The 22,409-nt window shown below is 39.8% G+C and overlaps 2 protein-coding genes across 4 annotated transcripts; one reads left to right on the top strand and one right to left on the bottom strand.

The window, feature by feature from the left end:
* The first annotated feature begins 1,761 nt into the window (after positions 1-1,761).
* On the top strand, positions 1,762-4,334 carry klf17 (Kruppel like factor 17). Its single transcript, XM_079647263.1, has 3 exons — positions 1,762-1,978; positions 2,105-3,197; positions 3,304-4,334. The coding sequence occupies exons 1-3, from the start codon at positions 1,898-1,900 to the stop codon at positions 3,477-3,479; spliced, it is 1,350 nt and encodes a 449-aa protein (XP_079503389.1). The 5' UTR covers positions 1,762-1,897; the 3' UTR covers positions 3,480-4,334.
* A 1,667-nt stretch (positions 4,335-6,001) lies between these two features.
* Positions 6,002-15,581, bottom strand: LOC307020832 (uncharacterized protein). Of its 3 annotated transcripts, XM_079652420.1 has the most exons (8): positions 15,304-15,581; positions 14,812-14,872; positions 13,189-13,255; positions 12,874-12,947; positions 8,503-9,532; positions 7,495-7,647; positions 7,210-7,299; positions 6,002-6,544 (listed from the first exon to the last, which is right to left on the bottom strand). In XM_079652420.1, exons 5-8 carry the CDS (start codon positions 9,514-9,516, stop codon positions 6,236-6,238), a joined length of 1,566 nt encoding a protein of 521 aa, XP_079508546.1. In that variant the 5' UTR covers positions 9,517-9,532; positions 12,874-12,947; positions 13,189-13,255; positions 14,812-14,872; positions 15,304-15,581; the 3' UTR covers positions 6,002-6,235. The 3 variants fall into 3 exon arrangements, with proteins under 3 accessions (XP_079508546.1, XP_079508547.1, XP_079508545.1); XM_079652421.1 differs by lacking the exons at positions 12,874-12,947; positions 13,189-13,255; positions 14,812-14,872; positions 15,304-15,581 and adding exons at positions 10,228-10,379; positions 10,498-12,867; XM_079652419.1 differs by lacking the exons at positions 12,874-12,947; positions 13,189-13,255; positions 14,812-14,872; positions 15,304-15,581 and adding an exon at positions 10,228-12,867.
* Positions 15,582-22,409: the final 6,828 nt, after the last annotated feature.

Raw genomic sequence — 22,409 nt, 5'->3', positions numbered from 1 at the left:
AAGGTGGCTGCAGAGTGCAAGGAAGCAAGTGTCTAGTTTTTCCTCAGGAAACAGAGTCCATTTCCACTTGGCTCGAAGACAAAACCGGAACTTGTTTTGCGTAAGCAAGGTTTAAAAATAACAGAGTATAAAGGCAGTGAGCTGCAGAACGCTGCCCTCACAGCAGCTGCAGCAGCAGAGAGAGGAGGAAAGACACCCAATGGGTTTATTTAGTTTAGTTTCCATATTTGGAATTTAAAAATCTAACCCCAGTTCTAATTAAATATATTGTTCAAACAACTAATGTTTCTCTGTTTAAATAATAAAGCATATTTTTTAAACTTCAGAAAAGGGTCTACTTTTGTGTCCAAATAAGAATAATGATCGCTAGAATTTCTGCCACAATCGACTGCGTGTAGATATGATTTATCATGCTATTATATATTGAAAATCAAATAAGGGTTATTACTCTTGCATCTGTTTATTTAATGCTTGAAAAAATAAACTATTTTCTAATGGTCAGATAAGGCTGTGGTATAGCTATATGTTACTTTATTTATTAGTTTTTTGGATTTTGGGTTTCGAACCCACATGGAAAGTTTAAAAAAAAAAAAATTGACCCCAGTATGTTATATGTTAAATTAGTTTAAATATGACCACAAGCCAACATATGTATTATCAAAATGACTTCAATGCTTCCCCAGTGATATTTATTCATGTCAATGTGATAAAGTGAAACTATTTGAACTGGTTCGGGGAAATATTTTACAAAAACTATGGAATAACGGTTACTGAATAATTTGGAGGTTTTTAAAAATTAAAAAGACTGTTCACATAAACCTTTTTTCTCCTGTTGGCTGTTATCAGTTCTCCACATCGACACCCATCCACCACACATTACCATAGCAATGGCTGCCGGGGGTTAACAGAGATGCTGGCTGGGAGGAGATCATTAAGAAACATGCTTTTCTTTGTTGACTATACCCGGATTAACAGGTTCTTTCGATGAGCCAACGCTTCGTACGTCCGTGTGAAACGTACAGGGATCAACTCGGGACACATTAATGATGTGAGAGTGTTGTTGGAAGATTCTGGGTGAAACTGATGGATACCTTTCAACTGTAAAATAAATGCATTTTCGCTAAATGTTTTGTTTTTAATGTAGCAAATTATCACAGATTGGACATATTCTGATTTTGTGAAAACATTATAAGTTATATTTGTTTTCTAAACTAATATATTAGGAAGCATGTGTACTTAAACACAACATGACCAGAGACTTGGATAACGTTTTATGCACTGGAATTTCGATTTCCCAGTATACTCCCTGTGATGCCAGGTTTACTGTCGCCCCCTGTGTGCCTTGAGAGACATATTTGATTGTCCCATGAGACAGAAATTGCTGCTGTATAGGTGAGTTTTATAATACATCAACTTTATATTTTACTCGATGATGAAAGTGGATATGGACAAATGTTGTATAATTTATCAATAAACCACTGTCATGATTGAAAAAGCGTTTGTGGGTGTGTGTGTTCAAACACGTGTTATTAATGCTTCATGCAAAGTAATGCTTAGTCAATGATTCATATGAAAATGTGGGTGACTGTTTTAAGTCATGCATTTCATTAATTTACCTGCTTGGCGCACCTGAATGCCACTTTATTTATGTGTGTTTGCACTTTTGGTTGCCGTGGGGGAGGTGTGTGTGTGCGTGTGTTGTGGTGGGGGAGTATAAACCACACCTCCAAGTATTAGGAGAGGAGGCTATAAGAGGCTATTAGCACTGTTAACACTCACATTCTGAATCCCGGAATGTTCCTCAACGTTACAAAACAGGCGATTCATGGACAGATAGCAAAGTCCCAGTTTACTTTTACAGTTTAAATTCTTGTTTTCTGTCATCTAAGCGCTCATTATGGCTGTGGCTGAAGCAATGATGCCCGCCGTAGCAGCGTTTCCAAGTGTCCAAGCGATGGAGGGAAAACATTTTGTCAATGTAAGTAAATTATTTAAAGTGTAACACGTTTATGGTATGTTATAGCTGTCGATTTATGTAATGATGTAATTGTTATATTTGGATCACATTAGAAACGTCTTCTAACTTTGGTGCTTTTCTGTGCAGATCTGCAAGGTGGATGAGTGTGCTCGACGTAGCGCCACAGGTGACGCAGACAACCCTCTCCTGGAAGTGGAGTTCAGCATTGTGCAGTCACCTGCGTTTTCCCCCAAAGACGACGACGACTTGGGGAAATTCTTGGACCTCGAGTTCATTTTGTCAAACACAATCGACTCCGATGTTGGGAGCAACAACGGGAACCTTTCTCCCCCTCAGCAATGCGTGTACTTTCTGCCGGAGTCACCGGAGAGCTGCAGCTCTGTGCCAGACAGCAACGAACACCCTCCGGCTCCGATGGCTGCACAGAGCTACCACGGGATGGTGAGCTTCGCGGGATCCAGCCCTGTCCGTAGTCTCATGGCGGAGCTTCTCACGCCAGAGATTGGCTACCCCGGGGAGAGTTCACCGGAGAGCGCAGGCAAGGCGATAAACCAGATGGAGTACACCGAACTACGAGCGTTGAATCCGGGCACCGTTCCAGCAACTCCCGCTCACCACCAAGTGGCCACTTCTTCTCCCCCGCTTGGATACAAAATTAAAACCGAGCCTGTAGACCAGTCATGTATGATGGGTGCTGGTGGGGACTTTATGGGACAACTGTATGAAAGGCATCTCATGCGCCCAGTGCACCAAGCCGCTTTTACGCACCACCAGGCCACAGTTCCAGGTGCTTTGCAGGGATTCAGTGGACACTCAGTGCAACATGCATCTCAAGTGCGCACAGACTGCCATTTGGCGCAGATGAACTCTCATCCGAATCATCACCATGTCAACAATCAGTACATGAACGCGCCTTACCAGCCGCAGTATGCACACCAGCGTTTGGCACAGTTTCAAGGACAGTACAGCATGCACAGAGAGCCTGTCCGCGTTCACCAGCAGCATCCCGCTTCTGTTCAGGGGATGATGCTCACTCCTCCATCTTCGCCATCATTGCTGGAGTTTTACGCACAGGATGATTTGGGAAGCATCAAGCAGAAGAGAGGCAGAAGGTCATGGGCAAGGAAACGGGCAGCGACGCACAGCTGCGATTTCCCTGGCTGTGGAAAAACCTACACCAAGAGCTCCCACCTCAAGGCCCACATGAGAACACACACAGGTAAGAAACAAGTCATTTTAAATGGCACTTCACCTGTTTTTATTTTATACTTAGTGTGCATGCACTGTAAATCCTATAAATCTAACAAACCTTTTTTGTCTCTCAGGTGAAAAGCCCTACCACTGTAACTGGGAAGGATGCGGTTGGAAGTTTGCAAGGTCAGATGAGTTGACCCGTCACTTCAGAAAGCACACCGGACATCGCCCTTTCCAGTGCCATATGTGCGAGCGGGCATTTTCACGCTCAGATCACCTGGCTCTCCATATGAAGAGGCACTTGTAGACCATATTGATCTTTTCCACCCATCATGCCTGGATCTTCCCAGCAGAAGAAGCAAGAGTTGGTGCCTCACTTTTGGACAGTTTGTGCATATGGCCCAAACCAATGACACAAAACGTCCCTGTAGGAATCTTGGTGTGTGGTGTGAGTTAAACAAAACACGTTTTTTCTACAGGATCCTTTTAATGTTTTCAAAAGTCAAGTGCCTCTCCATGTAAACGAAGAATGAATGCTGGTGGATTGTGTACATATCTGTGGATATAAGAACTTTGGATAAATTATAGGAGTTTGTATTTAAGACCTTTTTACCCTGTCTATAAAATAAGTTATTGTTAGTAAGTGCCTTAACAAGACTGGGTTTTACCCTCCAAAAAGGAAAAAACTCACTGTGGGCAGGACCCAGATTTTTGTAAATATTGTAAATTGTATTTTTGGAATGTTTACATCTTATATCTTTGACACTACTCAAATCAGGTCAGGTTTTTTATTGACACTTTTGTATTATTGTTTCTCAAGGTTGTTGTTAGTCTACACAATAAATGTCATAGATATGCTGCAGTGTAGACTTGGCTTACATTTCAGACTTCTGCTCTGTGCTTGAGCTCGAGCATTGCTAAATTCAGGTACTATGGCTCATTTTCAATCAATTTGAGTATTCCAAAAAACCTTACTTCACTCAATTCAAATGTCATTTACAGTGCAGTGTTTTCTGGGGAAACAACACGTATGCTGTTATGGTGTGTTTTTTTAAGAATGAAGAAATCGACTGCAACCAATGGTTGTTCAATGTGTCACTTTTAAACATTACAATTGTTTATATGTTTAAGGGCTCAGAAAATAAAAGTACTTTTACAAGTATCTGTTATCTGCCTCTTTTCTCACTGTCAAGTTATGATTTGTGTTGATTGACTCCTGCCTAAACTTGATAATGGCCTGGTTCACTCCAAAAGGACGCACGGGACAACTCAATCTTGACTCTTTCCTTTTTATTTTAATTCAAGTGGAGTTCTTTTAGATTTCATGTAGCTTCATTCAGCTTTCATGTATCGTCTAGCTTCATTTAGCTTTCATGGAGCATCGTCTAGCTTCATTCAGCTTTCATGTAGCATCGTCTAGCTTCATTTAGCTTTCATGTAGCATCGTTTAGATTCATTTAGCTTTCATGTAGCATTGTTTAGCTTCATGTAGGTTGAAAACCTTTAAGAAACACAAAAACACACTTTCATTAACTTAAAACAATTAGGCAAATAAAACATTCAAATGAAAAACGTCATACTTAAACATGCACTTTCATTTCTGCTCTATGAATTTAAATCGAATTAAGTGACAATTAAACTTAACATTTCATGTAAAAAGTAAATTCATCTCAAGTAAGTTAAATCCCAGTTTCTTATATTTTAGAATAATAAATCATAAGACTAACTAGAAATAATAATGAATTTAATCAAACATTATCAAACATTTCTTCAAACCAGACAAATGCATTTACCAATACAATACCAGCAGCATTATGACTCAAGCTCTTCATTGAAACACATTTTCAGTGGAAACACAGATGTTAGGATCCCTGTGTATACCTGCTGGACTGGAGCCAGATTTTGAAATTGCTTTTCACTGGTTTTGACGAAACACTCACTATATTAAGGTCTGCATCGATGCTTTTCCATTATTTCGACTTTAGACGGGAAAAAAATGCAGACTTATTTTCTTTACAGTGTTATTGTCGGCTTGGTCACATTTTTAATACAAACAGTGACAGAGATTACAAATCTTGTTTAAGCCCTACATTTTCAGCATGTTTAGGTCGGACACAGTAGGGTTCATTCTTCAGTGAAGGAAACAGAATATCGTCATTGTTATTGTGCATTAACATCAACACCTGTGCCAATTGCAAGTGCTGTTTAAGGGTCAAGATCATCAGACATTAACAGCTAATATACATTTGAAATGAAAACACAGGTGATGTCAGGGCAAACTACACTGAAAAAAAGAACACATTGGATTTACTCAATTCAATTGTGGACATTTGTTGCACACAAATAATTTGCTTTGGCAGCAACCTATAGAATTGTTTTAAATCAACACAAACGATTTATGTCCAATCAACGCAATTACTTTGTGTTGATTCAAAGTTATTGAAATGTGTTTCAATAAAGTAAATTAAACACTTTCATCATTTTACTCCAACCCATTTTGATCACTTTATTCAAACACAATTCAATCCCTTTTATTCCAACACTATTTGATCACATAACTCTAGCAATATTTGTTATTTTAATATTCCCATGTCTATTACATGTTTTCAGAATTGTAATCTTTTTTGTTATACATTATATTTATAAATATAATTTAATGTAAATATGAAACAGATTTTAAAAGTAAACATAACCCACTTTTTTTGCATTGAAAACGATTAGAAAGTTTTGTTTCAAGACCTTTATTCAAGAACCTGGAGATTAAATAATCACTCAAGTCTTTCCAAAACTAATCTCCAATTTGAGAAGTACAAATAAAAAAAATGACCTTACATATCGTTAAGCAATTTCATTACAACAACAACAACGTAAACAAAAAAACAATATATATTTATATATAAATAAAGCATCCCCTGCTTTTTATAAGGCATCAATAACTGCGATGGTGGGAGAACCAGCCACACCACTCAGTCCAGGAATGTATACTCTGCATCTCAACTACAAGAACAGTGTAGGAACAGCGAGCCGTGAACATGGACAGTGAACATGGACAGTGAGCTCTCTTCACTCGTGCATTTTCCTCTTCAAGTTTTGGGCCTTTCTTGAAAGGTCAGATGCATCCACCTCCATTATAAGCTTCTGAATAACTTCTAAGGTGTTGCGGAGCTTCAACGGGTAATTCATGTTTAGGGCATACATGAGTCCAAACAACATTACAGCTGCAAGAGCCACATTCTCCAGATCCTGAAGCACCACCACACCCTCGAGGATAACTCCGACATCAGAGTAGTCACTGCTGGGAGTCTCTCTGGCAACATAGATCCCCACTGTTGTTTTTTCTACCTCACGTAGTGTGTTGGCCTCAGTCATGTCCTGGTGGAAGACAAATGATTTCTTGAAGGATAAGATTTTTTTTACTCGGACCTCATTAAGACACAATTTGCTTATTTGACTCTACTGTGGCACTACACTAATTAGCACAATGCTTGCGAAGAAGAATACCTGGTTTGTTTTCACCTGTGGGTTTCACCAGCCTGGCTAACAGATTGTAGGTTGTACATTAAATTGAGTGAATGGTAATTATTATTGGTAATATATATATCAGCGACTTTAAAAAGAGGAGAAGGTTGGAGAGAATAAACAGGTGAAATGAAATGACACCAAATTGCTGGAGACTAATGAGCAAAGCATTAGGTACTACTCCTGATTCATAATTCACCCTATGTAATGTAATATAAGCCCCACAGGTGGAAGATACTGCAGCCTGAGGAGGATAGAGCTGTCCTTAAGACTATTGCATTAGTATTTGAATGTGTCTCTGGAATCAGAAGAACACAAATCATGATAGAGCATGTTAATTCTAACAAAACCTATTATAATATCAATTTCAGGAAGACAGCTAAGTAACATGTCTGGTAATATGGTCTGGTATATCTGGTCAAATGAGGTTCTTTTAACTGAGGCTATTTTTCTTCTTAAAAACATGTTCAAACTAACTTCTTTTTTGTATGTGGATTACTACTTTAGCACACACTCACCATGTACTCCTTCACCAGATCCTCAGGATCCTCATTGAGGTAGATGCAGAGTCCTTTAATGAGGCACTCCCTGTCAACATCGATGTCTTCCTTAAGGATTAAAACAAAGAATATAGGGACATTTTAATCAAATTGAACCTATGGAGTGGTCACATTTTGGGATAATTTACCATTGTAATTGATTTTAGACTGACCTAATGCCAAAAAGGAAATATTATATATATACACACACACACACACACACACACATATCTACACATATACACACAGTTAAAAAGTTCTTACCGTCATCATGGCAGCCATGTCTTTTAACTTCTTGCCCTGCTGCCCCGATTTTTTCGAGAACACCCTCAGCAGACTTGCGGATTGTAGGTCAAGCTGTGACAGGAACCTTGACTGTAGAGCCATAGTTGTAATCCGCTTGAACTCTGCGTTAACCTGAAAAAAAAATGAAACCATTTTTTAACAACACGGCCCACTCACATACACACATTTGTTTCATTAAACTTACAGCTGCCAATCACATAACTGTATGCACTATGCATGTTTGCTCAGCATTTGATTTCGGCTATGGAATATTGGGTGTGAATGCTGAAAGCATTTTGCTCTACCGAGATGTAATCCAGCTCGACGCGATCTGATATATTTTAGACAAACTTATTTTTTTAGGCGGCTTTGATGTAGTGCTAACTTATACAATCATATTCGCCACAGTAGATACGAGATTTGGACCTGAAAATCGCCAATAATATGTTTGTGAATGTGTGACGAATCTGATGACAGAGGCAGACCACAACTGTTGTGTTCGGTAAACACAACATGTGGAAACCAGTTAGTCTGAAAACCAGTAGGGACATGACACCAGCAGTATGTGCTGTGTGTTTCTGTTCTCAAGGAGGTTTAATAAGAACTTGTGCTAAACAAAACTTGCAGTCATTTTAATTTATGACGTTATCACGGTATTTTTCCTTTTAACTCTAGGCCCAAATTCCTCGCTAAATAAATGTTCCTCCTCCTCAATCCTATTTTTTTCGGCCCCAGGGATGACGGACATCCTTAAACTCAAGCCCTACTCATCTGCTTCAATCATGTTCCCACTTTTTCAAATATTCCTACTACTTCACCTTCTTCTTACACATTTAAGCCAGCAATGCAGTGAAGCATCAGCTTTTCAACATCCAGCATTCATTTGCACCTACTTCTGAACAACATCGTAATGGGGCCAAGCTTTACTCTAACAGTTGCATATACCATCTACAGCACAAAAAGTTACACCATTATCTGTGTACTCACCTCCATTACACCAAAGAGAGCTGGCCATCTCTCTTGTACATCACTGGTCATGGGAACATCACTAATGACTTCTTGTCTTCTCAATGCAAATGTTTTCTCCATTTTAGCCTTAACTGTCTCTCTGTTATTACGCTTCTTGTAATCTGAAAGGAGTTCAACCCTCATCTTCTCTAAGGACTGGGCGCATTCTCCAAGTGGAAAGTCAGGGCAGTAGGCCACTTCACCCCTCTTTGGTTTCTTAACTTTAAAAGCAGGAGAACGTTTCCCTTCTGGTTTATGTTTCAAAGTATTTACACATACTTCAGGACATCCCACTTTCCGGAGATGTGTGCGGTAGTTGGACAACTTGTATTTGAGACTAGTCTTCCATCCCCCATAGCCAGAGGCTGAGCCTTTTTCTTGTAAACATGGATGCTTCATGACGAGCGCCTCTGCAACTTGGTCAAACTCCCTGTCCGTGGCGTAGACTTTGTGCTTAACTACCTCCTGAATCAACCCCTCTAGTATATCAGACTTGAGCTTTGAATCAGGGATCAACAGTGTCCCTTCTTCTCTGAGAACTCTGTGGGCCTTTTCAAGCTTAATCTCTGCATCATACGAAAAACGGGGAACATGGAACACACCTGGCCATGAAGACCGTGAAGAAGTGGACTCTGGAGATGTGAGAATCCCGGTGCTGTCGCCTAGAGAAGATGTGGTGTCATCAGGATGACTGGTTGGTGGAAAGGAGCAACTGTCCACACATTGATCTGCATCAGCATTGAGAGGTCTGCATGATGTGTATATGACCTTGACTGTAGCTTTGTCTTGTATTTCTCCCATGGAAGTTAAGTTCATAAATTCATCGCCAAAAAGCGTGTCCATGAACTGCAGCCGAAAGGGTTCCTTTACATTACACTGAGTCTTTATCTCATTCTCCAGTTCATTCACAGTTGAAGGCAGGCCAGCAGAAATCACCACCCTCTGACAGCTGTCAGCCCCTAGGATTACTCTGAGAACAGCTGATGTCATCATGGTCTTTCTTCACCGTCTGTTAGGAAAGAGAGTATATAAACAATAAAAGGTTTAGAATTAGTTTTATTTCAAGTACATGGGCCTTGGTAGAAGAGTGAATGCTTGTCATTTTTTAAAAGGGTTCATTGTGAAGAACAATAACAATGTTATTGGACCAATGTATAGGGTTGGGTACTGTTCACATTTGAACCCATAGATATAAACAATAGATGGCTCACCCATGCTGCTGGCCAATGGAGACCGACGTTGCAACATGGCCGCCATCTTGCTGCATTCAGCTCGCTCATTCATAACATTATGGTTTACTATTTAAATAACCATAGTTTGCTCAATTTTCAAACGGGTTGGTTTGTTATAAACATCAAAGATGTAGTTATGATACTGCATACTTATAATTATGCATTTTTTTTCAACATGTCTTGTTGTCTCCTGTATCATAGCCATGCTAATAACGTTTATAATAAACCAAACCGTTTGTAAATCAGTCAAGATTTCAGCGAGTTAAGAGTATTTTTGTGCAGATCACTCACCTTACAACAGTAGCTGGTGACTGCAGCAAGATGGCGGCCGGTGAGCTACGCTGGAAAATCTCCCATGAGCCATCTAATGTTTATATATATATGTGTTTGAACCGATACCAGTACCCAACGGTACCTATTCTCGGTACTTTAGTCTGTACCTGCCCAAGCAGTGTTTAATTTGTTGCTTTACCTCAGACACAGATTGATCTCTTCAAGGTCACCATCCGCACACATCCAACCAGATAGGCGGCCAAGGGATACTCATCGACCAGTTCACAGACTTCCACAAGAGCAAGTTCTCGTGACGGAGATGGAGTCACCTCAAAGGCTCTGTAGTGCTCACTATACCATCCACACAGCAGTTTCAAGACAAAAAACACTCTCTGATGCAAAATGCATATTTGATGGATTTCCCCAAATTCGGGCAAGCCAACTCCAGACCCATGGACAACTACCATACCTGTCCTGTAGTTTATTCCCTTGCTCCAAGCATTTTTTGCAAGGTGTATTTCAGATATGTCAGGATCTTTCTGTTTAAAAGCTTGAACTAGCTCCTCCTTCAAAACATCTAAGGGGACAGAAGATACATCTGAGACATCCAGCATTTGTTTATCAATACTTGGAGACGACAAGTGGTAGCCAATCATAAACTGATGTTTCACAGCCAGAGATAGGGGCACGTTTTTAAAGCAACTGGTGTGTTTGATTATGTTTTTAAAGAAACTGTGCTTTGCCTCAAACCTCATAGTCCAAAGTCCCACAAGAGGCCCAAAAAACCTTATTAGTTGTGGGTAATGTTCTATGTAGTGGTGTTTGGGACGCAGTCTATTGTTAGGAAAAACCTCTTGATACCTTTGTCTATGGTCTGAAATTTTGCTCTCAAGGTATGCAATAGACTCGTCGTTGTGAACTGGGGCAACCACAAGCTCAACAATCTGTTTTAGGTCCAACAAGACCTGCCATGCTGGATCATGCTCAGGAATCTTAGGCCCAATTATAAATGGGAGCAATCTTAACAAGCACCAGTTTTCATGGGCATTACCACCTATGGTTTTCCTGTGTGAGAGATTTTGTGGCAAAATATGAGGCTTATTTGTTTTGTCTGTCCACTTGTATGGGAAATGTAGAATGGAATTGTTAATATCTTCCAAGGTTATGTACTTCTTTGAGATTAGAAATGTTAGACAATGTGCTATTTCAACAGGCACAATGCCTTCAAAGAGATCGTGGGCAATGTCAGGAGGATAGCCACTGATGACATTAAAATGAGAAAGCGCTTTAGTCAAAGGACAAGCTCTTTTAACTCCAAAACAGCTGCTGCCACTATCTAGGGCTGTTCTGACATGAGTGTCATGTATTTCTTTTGTTCTGAGGCTGAAAGTTCCTGCTCTAACCTCATTTGATGCAATGTCTGAAGCTGTTGCAGTACAAAAACGACAAAAATAGGTGCCTGAAAAATTCTCAACAAAACCCGCTAATCCATGAGCTCCTAAATTGTCTGCAGCAATAGTTTGAACTGTACCTTTGAGCGATGTTCCCAGTTGTGGGACAAAAATTCCATCAACTTCCAAAGACCTGAGATCACGTAGAAGTGGCTCTAAAACCTTGTCATAGCCATAGGTCTTAACATTGTCTGTTTTGCACAAAATAGCTAAGTAAATGGAGGACAAAGAGGAATGAGACCCTGGGGGTAGGTTACTCAGCACCCAGTACACAGCACAAAGTTTGTGGGTTTTACGGGAGGTGCCAAGAGGGTTACAGACCTCGAAGTCATCAACATACAAACCAATAGATACCCTTAACTCTTGACCTGACAATAAACTGTTTTGCTTACAATGCAGACCATCCCTGAAACACTTGTACACAATTTATTTTGCTGTCTCTGTTTCCCTTTGCGTTTCGTGACTACAAACTAACTTGTCCACAATATCTTTCCTATTCAACAGCACCTGTAGAGATTCAAGAATGGGGACATACTGGAAGGTTTTCTTCTCTTTAGCATCCAAGATACATTCAACTGGTTCAACAATATTAAAGTTTGCCTTGTAATACTGCTTACGTTGATATGTAGAACTCAAAGGACCACCCTTCTCTATGGCTTTATTTATAGGATTCCCAGTGCACAGAGAAGTGGTTATTTCCTCTATGATAGCTCTGTCAACCTGGAGTTTGTGCTTCTGAAAAATATCAACTAGAACGCCATCAGTGTGGGAACTCGAGAGAGAGCTAGTTAAGTTGTGAAGCTCTAGCAAAAAATCATTGATTGCTGTGCTTGGTACATGCGTTAAATGTTCCAACTTTAACAAAGCTGCTGCAAAAGTTTGTTCAATTACATTTGGAAGGTCATTCGGGGCATAAACACTGCAATCTGGTTGTGCATCAGAGTATGCCTCACCTATTTCATCATCTGAAGTATTTTGCGCAGATTCCAGAGAAACAAAGGTGGTTGATGTCACAATTTCTGGTTTAAAATCTGTAATTGAATAATAAGTATGTTTTCTGCTCCAGTGGGATTTAAATGTTCCGTAGATATTTGTTTGAAAGTTGCAATCTAAAAACATGCAAGTTACAACCTCATTTGTGTTAAGGTGTGCATTAATGTGAGCCCAGTAATACCTTTCCGAGACAAGATCCTTACAAGGACATAACTGGCACCTAAATATACAGCTCTTGGATTGATGACTGGTTTTAGTCACATGAAATCTATTCAAATGAATTAAAAAAGCATTCCACGTTTTAAAAGTGCAGGGGCAGCTTACATATACACAAGGAAAACGATTATTATTCCCATAATATCTATGTTTCACTCGATAATGTTTTAATATTTGGGACCTACTTGGTAAAACTGAGGGGCAGGCCTTACAACGCCACATTCACAGCAACATTCTGGCAAACTTGCAGCACCATTCACTGCAAAAGACAAATGGAAACAAAGAAGGATTAATGTCTAATGAGAAAATTCTGACAAAAATGTAAGACAAGCTTTCAAAATGAAATAACAAACATCAATCAATAATAAAATGGGGAAGGTCTAAGTAACAGTAGTGACACAACTGTTTATAAAAAGCATTTCAAAAAGTGTGACACATCACACAATGGCCAATCACACCGAGTGGGACAGGGTTAAACCAAAATACAATTGTATTCTCACCATATCAATTTGAGCCCACAGTAAAAGCGCCGACTCCAGACACGCACAGAGTTCGCGTTTCAATCTGCTGCAACAAAGAGCAACACAAAAAACACTTATACAATGCAAAACAGTATTTCTATAGACAAAAATTGTAAATACTCTACACATACGGGAAGTAGGGGTTCTGGAGGTGCTGCAGCACCCCCTGTTGGTGAATGGTGTACATTTTTTGCTGGTTACTATTATGTTCATGTTACTGTTGAAATCTCTCCCCACTTTTGGCCTCACCCCCTAAGTAAAATGACTTCCCGCGGCTATGACTCTACAGGTCAACAGATTATGTTATTTTGAGGGATGATGCCAATCTTTTTTAAAGCAGATCAACAAATAGCCAATATACATGTCTGCATCTGAAAATGTAAATGACACCATTGCTCCCTTCAATGTACATGTATATATACGGCTGGGTACCTACCGAAATAATCTGGTACCAAGTAGTATCGACTTCTCAAGTCAAAGGATACCTATCCTTATCATAATAATCATCTACATGGGGCACTGGGAAAGTCAGATGATGTCAGTCTGCATAATAATTAACCATGTGCTGCATAATAATTAGCCATGTGCTTCTGGTAACTAGAGCATATAGCCTGTCTGTATCCCCTAGAATGACGCACAAACATATATGCCCTAAAGCTGATGCACCGGACTGCTAACCATGCTAAGCCGTTAGCCCCTAAGTAGCCGTTAGCCCCGTTAGTACCTGTTAACTGTGTTCGTTATTCTCCCGACCAGGAGAGAAGCTTTAAAATAGGAGACTAAATGGAGTCTCTGTGAAAGTTCAATTGGGTACTTTAATTTAAAAAGGCGCGGGTTGGTCACAAGCATGATATTGTTCAGTCAGACAAACAGCTGTGATCTGGCTCTCCTCGATAGGGAAGAGAAGAGAATGGATCTCTCCTCCGGTGCTGTTTATATATCCTCTGCTGGCTCCTCCCCGCCAGCCGGCTCAACTCGTCTCCAATGTCCGTTATTGCATTTAAACAGAGGATAGGTTCTTTTCAAATTCAATATATGCTTAACACGCCGTTTCTCCTCATATTCTCTTTCATCACTTTTCATTTAACACATTCTAAACGCTGTAATCAATACTCTAAACAATACTTCTCGGCTCGTTTGGTTTCCGGTCATTCCGGATGTTGTCACATGCTACTCTCGTCTGTAAACAATAATGTATTCAAATAAACTGTACCTTCATTTAATATTCAGCATGGTAGTATCTCGACATCTATAGTTGTAGTGTTAAATCAGTAGGCTTCGGTTTTCACCACTCCATATCATTTCGCTACTAAATTCACCTCTTTAGGAAATCGTATATTAGCCACATGCTAAATGCTAACCGGAGATGAAGGATTTTCAGAATAAAAGCTTAACTGCTTGTGCACAAGAATTTCTGTTTTTTCAGTATAAAAGAGCATTAAAACTGACGGCATGTTTAAACTACATTTCCCCATTAAAACATTGATTTTAATTTCTAACATACCCCAATCAGGTTTTAAGGGTAGCCTACTGGTATCATAATTCTGATAAACGATACCCACACTTCTAATCCTGTTATTTACAGATAAAATACATACTCACCACAGAACTTGAGCCACAGCAGAGGCACTACGGTCGTCTGACGGCAATCTACAGCAGCAATCTGCAGCAGCAACAACAGCATTGACATTAAAAAAGTATTGCCGTTTTTCCCTTGCTAAAATTTAGCATAACTTTGGAGCGTGGCTTGGTTAAAAAGTGAGCGCCCCAGCCTCTTAATTAAAAGACAGTAATGTAAACTCGTACTGCTCGTTGACCAAAGCTTTCGTTTGAAAGCTAACGTTAATCCTAATGCGACGTTAGCTAACAATGGCTAAATTAACAGATAGCATTAAGTAACTACGAACCAACACCTTGCGGCGGGCCCCACCCGCCATTTTCACAGAGGAAACGTAGCACATGGTAATTCAACAGCACGAGAGCAAATAACTTCATGACAGTTCATTAACTTATGTTGGTGACTTTCAATGCATTATATTACATATAGTTACGCATTAACTAATATTCCAATGTATTCCAACCATCCATACTTACCGATCCAAGCTGGGTAATGGCGGGACAGAGCTGCCTTCCTTGCTGCTGTCTTCTTCCACAAAGAAATGCATTGCGCGATTTCGCGGGGTATATTGCGGTGGAATTGATACATTTATTTGATTGACTCATTTTATCCCAACATGACCTAAACAAGTTCATGTACTCTCTCCACATAAAATGTAGATTCTACTCAATACTATTACATTTTGCTTCGGAACATGAGGCAATTGTATAACATTCACACAATAGGCTTGGATAAATCCAACAGATGGCCAGTCCCCCTTTTTTCAGTGTACATGCTTTGGTTCATTTCAAACTTTGTTCTGCTGCTGATTAAATACTGCCCTCTAATGTTCATCCATATATTAACATCTTCCTAACCTATCATGCAGGGTTTACCACTTTCAATTGCCTTAACCATTGCATTAGTAGTAATACTCAATAGTTAATTGTAAAAACCAATAAGTTAACCAAATGTGCTGTTGACCCTCTCTCCTATAGGAACTTAATGGAGCAGCATTTAAAATATGTCTTTGTCATTCAAAGATATATAATGAATTCCCAGCTTGTTTGTATAAACTGTTGTTTTCCTTTCATTACTTTATCATTATTGCCATTTTGTATATGTTGATTCAAAGAGAAAGGGCATTCAAATCTAAAGCAACTCATTATGGTGACTGGGTTGAAGAACATAAGGGAGTTGATAGTTGGCATCAAAAACATCATATGGGATACATCTCTTTAATCACTTGAACAGAGACAGTAACACTACCTGGACCAGCATGCACCACCACACTCCACATTACTTTTACAAAATACATAATCACATGACAACAGTGAGTGTTTTTTTCTATTAATGGCAATGATTATTTTCTCTTTGAATCTTCTCGTTTATTGTTTAATAGAGGACTGAGCAGTTCTCAAAAACAAATTAAATTAAATAATAACAGAAAGGTTCTAAAGAATGTCACAAACTGTGAAATATCATTCCTCTTTATCTATCTCATTTTCTCCAGGTGCGAAAGGCTCATAAATAACAACCTGTGATATTCCATAGTGCTGTCATTTTGGATTACCAATGTGTTGTGATGCTTTATTTGTTATGCAGTATTTCCCCCACTAGATGTCCTCATTGGTTCAGTTTCTGCATATAGTCTCTGGTAATCAGGATAAGTATGTACACCTGTTTTGATTAGTAATGCTCATCTCCTGTGTTAAAGTGTTTCGCTTGAACGTTACCACAGTATCTCTCAGTGTTCTCTTTCTTACATACTAAAATGGAAGTATTATCCCCTTCAGAATACTTTATTACATTTTGTGAAAGGCTGATGTCGACTTTTTTCTTTTTAATCAATACTTACCCTACAACTTCAGTCAAATATAAGGACCAATCTGCCAAACTGTTTTTTCTGCATGTCCAATTCCCTCTGTCACCTGTTGCCCATTTAATCATTAGTAGATGTCACCATTTACTTCATTAAGTTGTGGTGAAATCTTTATATATTCAGTCTCTGGGTGAAATGTGTCAATGTCTTTTCAGTCAGCCACACATTTTTATTTCGGCAATTTATCACAGCATCCATTTTTGACCTGTCATATGAGGCAAGGCACGTTTATTTATAGAGCACCTTTCAACACAAGGCTTTGTTCTATTTATGTGTTACAATGAGAGTGACAGTGAGCCAGCGTATATGATAACAGCAACCTGAAATCAGAAGCTATATGGAATGAAACCAGTATTTATTTTATTATTTGAAAAATCCTGTGATGAGTTTGGGCAGTAGAGGCTCTGTTCATAAGGCCTTGTCCCTGGAATCTGAATGGACAAAGTACAGTGTGTGGACTGGTACAGGGTCAAAGGACAGGGTCTAGATTTATTGGTAGATGTGTGACAAAAAAAATAGATTAATTTACTTAGCGTATTGACATCTTTTAGATTGTTGCTTTTAAATTGTCTATTGTTTTTACTTTGACTTGTTTTATGGTTTGTGAGCTGTGCTGTGTGATTTTTTTGTATATTTTGTTTTTTCATTTGACTGTACAACACTTTGGTCTGGAGGTTTGAAAGTGCTTTATAAATAAAACTGTATTGTATTATTGTATTTCATATTGTGATGTAGGCTCGCCTGCATGGGCACTGATTGATTGGACTTGGAACAGGTGTGTTAATCAGCTGAGAGACTCACAGCTGAGATACAAAAGGCAGTGGAGAGGTGTGAATCGATGTTGGGGGACGCTACATGTGACTCGGCACTCTTTTGGGTTGGAGGGTGTCGTTCGCAGCGGATAGATCTGCCGGCGATTTAGTGAGTGTGAGCCGCGATCCTTCCTTACGCACGGCGGTGCCAAAGCAACACAGACACCAGCTGTAGTGACTCAGTTCACGTCGTCCAGGAGGGTCTCGCAGTATGGCGAGTTACGTATATATTTATATTGTTGTATGTCTGATATTTTAGGAGTATTTTAGAGTATATGGAGGGAGAGCAGCAGGGGGGAGCTAAAGCTATTAAACGAGCCCTGTTTGAAGTGTATAAAGTGGGCTCCACAGTCTAGTGGGGGTTCCTTGAGTCCCATGGACTCGCTTCCCCTCTTCCTCCTCTCCTCTTAACAATGAACTGTTGTTATAATAAAGATTGTCCTATATTTTGTACATAGCTGTCTCTGTATAACATCTATAATCTAACATCTATAACATATATTACAATATCATCCGTTTCTCCATAACTTCTCTTCTGACCTATGGTTTGCTTTATTCAGGTCAACATTTTTGTTTAAAAGTTTACCAGAAATAAAATAAAGTTGGGTTTGAGTTCGTTTTGGTTTAGTATATATTTAGAAAAATTCAATACATGTTATGGAACAGTTTATTTCAGGAGCTTGTGTGGAGGGAAGCACGTCATGTTCAGCAGTGACAGGTCCTGCTGTAGGCCCAGATACACCGGACCGAAATCGGCAGTAAATGGGAGTCAGGCCGAACATGAGCGTGGTCACGCCCTATTCGGAGTGTTGTGCGCCGCGCCGTCGGGTCTTTTCTGCCGACCTGACGCCTTTTCTTGCCGAGCCGAGAACACCACCGGAAGTCGGTCAAAGGGATAACACTGATTGGCTGTTCAGCTAGCGAATCAGTGCTTGAGAAGCGTTAACGGAAGTGAGGGAGGTAAAAAAAAATATTTAACACAAGCGTGAGTCCAAGAGCTGCTAGCTCCAGTACCTCCCGTTCGTCCTGCTCCTGTTCGTTCATGTTTTCAATGGACGAGAGTGAAAATGGAAAGAAAAACGCTATTTGTTATTTGTTTATATCATTGAGTCTGTTCTTCTTCTCTGTCTTCCGGTTGTTGCCTCTTTTGAATGATGAATACACACTACCGCCGCCTGCTGGTAAGGAGAGTAATTGCCACTCACGCATGCGCAATTCATACGTGCTCGGCTCGGATTTGCGGTGTGTTCCAGTGGGCCTTTAGCCACACAGAGGCAGCGTAGCATCACACTGATTGTGAGCAGACTTCTCCAGGGAGATGGGTTTCATCTAGGCTTGGCAAATCATTAGTTAACAAGCAGGAGGGTTAACAATGATTGGACATTCAATAAGAAAACAAAAGTACAAACCAAGAGTATAAATACAGGATGGTAGCTAGTGTCGGTATAGGCTACTGAGTAACTTATATTATATTAATTAAACTGGCATTGATAGACCTCAACAGTTGCAAAACCAACATCAACACTTTTGATAGCAGGAACGCACAGGTCGAACAATAATTTCTTGACAATCATTATAAGTCACCTGTGCTTTTTCTGCAAATGTCCAAATGGAAAAAGGGAATTAGATGCTTCTTGTTTGAGTGTTAAATCAGATTGCATGCCAACATGTTCTTGCTGCTGTATTTTATTCCTCCACTTAGAAATAGTTGGAAATGTATAAACAACAATCTGATATCCTGTTACAAAGTTCAATGCTGTAATTCTATTATATTCTTAACTCTATATTTGTTTTTGTTTTTTAAATCTGCCATTCAGTGTGGCTAAAACCTTATCTTTCTCATTATAATTTAACAAAGATAAAAAATGTATTTCTTCAGCATCCAATCTTCGATTAGGCTTGACAGACAGCTTGCAGTTAGGATTTATGATTTTGTTGAAAAGCTAGTCGAGCCGAATCTAATCCAGTAGTATTTCTTGGCACACAATTATCCCAGCTTGTGTTTTTGGACCAACACCAAGTGACAACAAAATTAGTCAGTATGATGCAACTCAGAAAGATGGACTCTAAATTAGGTACCTACTTCTGTTTCCAGCCCTATATGTACACAGATCTACAGAAACTCATTGTTTTGGACCATTCATCGCCTTTATAATGTGAATGGTTTTCCAGACATGACAGTTGCTATTTTTAATTGGCTTTAAAAGATTAAGCTAACTGTCCTCCTCATCCATACTCGTATTTTCTCCATTCCTGTTAATGTGTCTTCTCGCAATTCTCACTGGCCCCGTGTATCTTCTAATCGATATAAGTAGTAAGATTCATCCCGCTTTCATCTCATTAGTATGCATAGAGGGTGACAGGTGCTGTGACAGGCCACACCTCTACCTACTTATGCTAATGAGCTAAGTCCCGCCTCCCTTTGTTCGAGGTGTGAGATCTCAAGTAGGTGTGATATCCTAAGTAGGTGTGAGATCCGTCGATAGGAGGGGGTTGATGTGTATTCACAGGTGTGAAAAGCCCCCACTGTTGCGCCTTATGGTGTATCATAAAAAATGTTTCAATCACATTAGTATGCATAAAAAGTGACAGGTGGGCCCGCCCCCCATGTGTGTGTGTGTGTGTGTGTTTGTGTGTGTGAGGGTGTGGGGACCTTCACTGATGTCCTCCCAAGGGGGGGTGTGTGTGTGTGTGTGTGTGTGTGTGTGTGTGTGTGTGTGTGTGTGTGTGTGTGTGTGTGTGTGTGTGTGTGTGTGTGTGTGTGTGTGTGTGTGTGTGTGTGTGTGTGTGTGTGTGTGTGTGTGTGTGTGTGTGTGGGGAGACCTTCACTCCAGAGCTATAGGTGCCTGTCTTAACACCCCATGGCCCTGCAGTCGGCCAGAGGCTGTAAAAAGTCCTGGAAAGCAGGCAGGCACCACAGAGATGACTGTGTGTGTATTAGAGAGCCTGAGGAGACACATTTTTACCGCCCATGCTTGACTGTTTATCTGTGCACTTTTCAACTGTATACAATACAACACAAAAATGCCCAGTGTTGCTAAGAAATAAGTTCAGAGAGCTCTGAAAGCTCTAACAAAAGTAACTCTCCAGGTATTTCAGACAGAGTATGCGGATTCGGTCTGATCAGAACAAAGAAAACACCTTTTGCCTTCCTAATGTCACACTTTCCTCTTTTCTGTGGCCTGTGTCTGTAGAGTTGGGGGAGACTTCCTCACCCCTTCCTTCCATTTCTCTCTCTCTCTGTTTCTGCTGATGTGTAAAATATACAAAATAACGTTTTATATACTTACTCTCTTGTTAAAAGGCGATGAAGTTTGCAGCGTATGCCAGCCATCAGTGTTCTAGTTTTAAGGCTTTGCATACCTCAAAGTGTGTCTAAAAGTATCTTGGCAAGAGAAAAAAAAAAAAAAAAAGGCAAAATTCGCCTAGGCCATTTAAAAGAAACCGAATTGCTGCTAAGAAATAAGTTCAGAAAGCTATGACTCCAGTGGAACACTGGTAGAGTCAAAAGTAACTCTCAATGTATTCAGACAGAGTATGCAGATTGGGGCTGATCAGAACAAAGAAAGCACCTTCCTCGTCAAAAGTTAGTCACACAACCCCTTACTGTCACCCTTACCTCGTCCTATGGCTGTCAGGCCTTTTGGTGTGTGTGTGTGTGTGTGTGTGTGTGTGTGTGTGTGTGTGTGTGTGTGTGTGTGTGTGTGTGTGTGTGTGTGTGTGTGTGTGTGTGTGTGTGTGTGTGTGTGTGTGAGCCTGGCCCTGCCCCCTCCTCCCCCCTTCCTGCCATCTTATCACTAGACAGAGGGGGGATGGGTTCTCTCTAAAACAAAGTGTCTGTAAAGGTGCCTGCCATCTCTCTCTCTGTTTCTGCTGATACTTACTCTCTTGTTAAAAGGTGATGAAGTTTGCAGCGTAAGCCAGCCATCAGTGTTCTAGTTTTAAGGTTTTGCATACCTCAAAGTGTGTCTAAAAGTATCTGGGCAAGAGAAAAAAAGCCAAAATCCACCTAGGCCATTAAAAAGAAACCGAATTCCACGTTTTACAAATGAACAGACACAAATGCAGACTTGACTACTTGGCAGTTGATTAAAGCAGATGTGTCCTTTTTCATCTCTCAAAGGTTTGGGTCCTGTTCAACACTGGGTACAGAAATATATTCAATATACAGTCATTTGTACGTAAAGATTTCTTAAGTTGTAAGCACTTAGAAATATACATTGATTGCATTTAAAGTTGCTGTAGACAACTTATCATAATGAAGTAATTGATTGCACAAATTTGTAATGGATGTAAAATAAAGACGACATTAGCATTTAAACTGGCTCCCTATAAGACTCGCTTTCTCTATGAAATTATGTCTGGTTCTGAGTAGTGGTCTCCCTTTCACAATAAAAAGCCCAAACACAATACTTTCTGAATCACTGCAGGAAGTAATGTGCTAAAATGCAAATACAAATAGCTTACAGTAGCTCCCAATTAGTTGAACAATCGGAAAACCGCAAGGACTGTGGAAACACCTACTGGCAAAGGATTGTGGATGCAAATTATGCAAAGAGGAAGAAAAAACATTCTATCTAAAGCTAGATAACACAATCTATGTATTGACAGCATGAGTACAACAAAAACATTATGCATGTTGATGCAAACCACGATGTTCAGTAAACGATCAATCAAAATCGAAGGATCAAATGTATTTTTAAATGGAGCAGAAATAGAACTAGTCTCCCAGTGCAAGTATCTTGAACAGGGAGTGTCATATTGGACTCGCACTTGACTTTTTAAGAAACATATCCAGAAAGTATCCAATACCATTAAATTCAACTTGCAACATTTTAAACAAATTAGACCTTTTTCTTAACTGTCAATGCTGCAAAGTCATACCTCCACTGTATGATTCTATCCCACA

The sequence above is a fragment of the Notothenia rossii genome (assembly GCF_949606895.1).
Source record: "Notothenia rossii genome assembly, chromosome: 9".
Taxonomy (NCBI): Eukaryota; Metazoa; Chordata; class Actinopteri; order Perciformes; family Nototheniidae; genus Notothenia; species Notothenia rossii.
This window is presented reverse-complemented; position numbering and strand designations above follow the sequence as displayed.

Bases quoted from the DNA above. Each gene is read 5' to 3' on its own strand.
- klf17 (XM_079647263.1), top strand. From the start codon at position 1,898: ATGGCTGTGGCTGAAGCAATGATGCCCGCCGTAGCAGCGTTTCCAAGT. The intron at 1,979-2,104 runs GTAAGTAAATTA...TTTTCTGTGCAG, and splicing joins AGGGAAAACATTTTGTCAAT to ATCTGCAAGGTGGATGAGTG. The intron at 3,198-3,303 runs GTAAGAAACAAG...TTTGTCTCTCAG, and splicing joins CCACATGAGAACACACACAG to GTGAAAAGCCCTACCACTGT.
- LOC307020832 (XM_079652420.1), bottom strand. From the start codon at position 9,516: ATGATGACATCAGCTGTTCTCAGAGTAATCCTAGGGGCTGACAGCTGT. The intron at 7,648-8,502 runs GTGAGTACACAG...TTTTTTTTTCAG, and splicing joins CTCTCTTTGGTGTAATGGAG to GTTAACGCAGAGTTCAAGCG. The intron at 6,545-7,209 runs GTGAGTGTGTGC...GTCTTCCACCAG, and splicing joins ATCTGGTGAAGGAGTACATG to GACATGACTGAGGCCAACAC.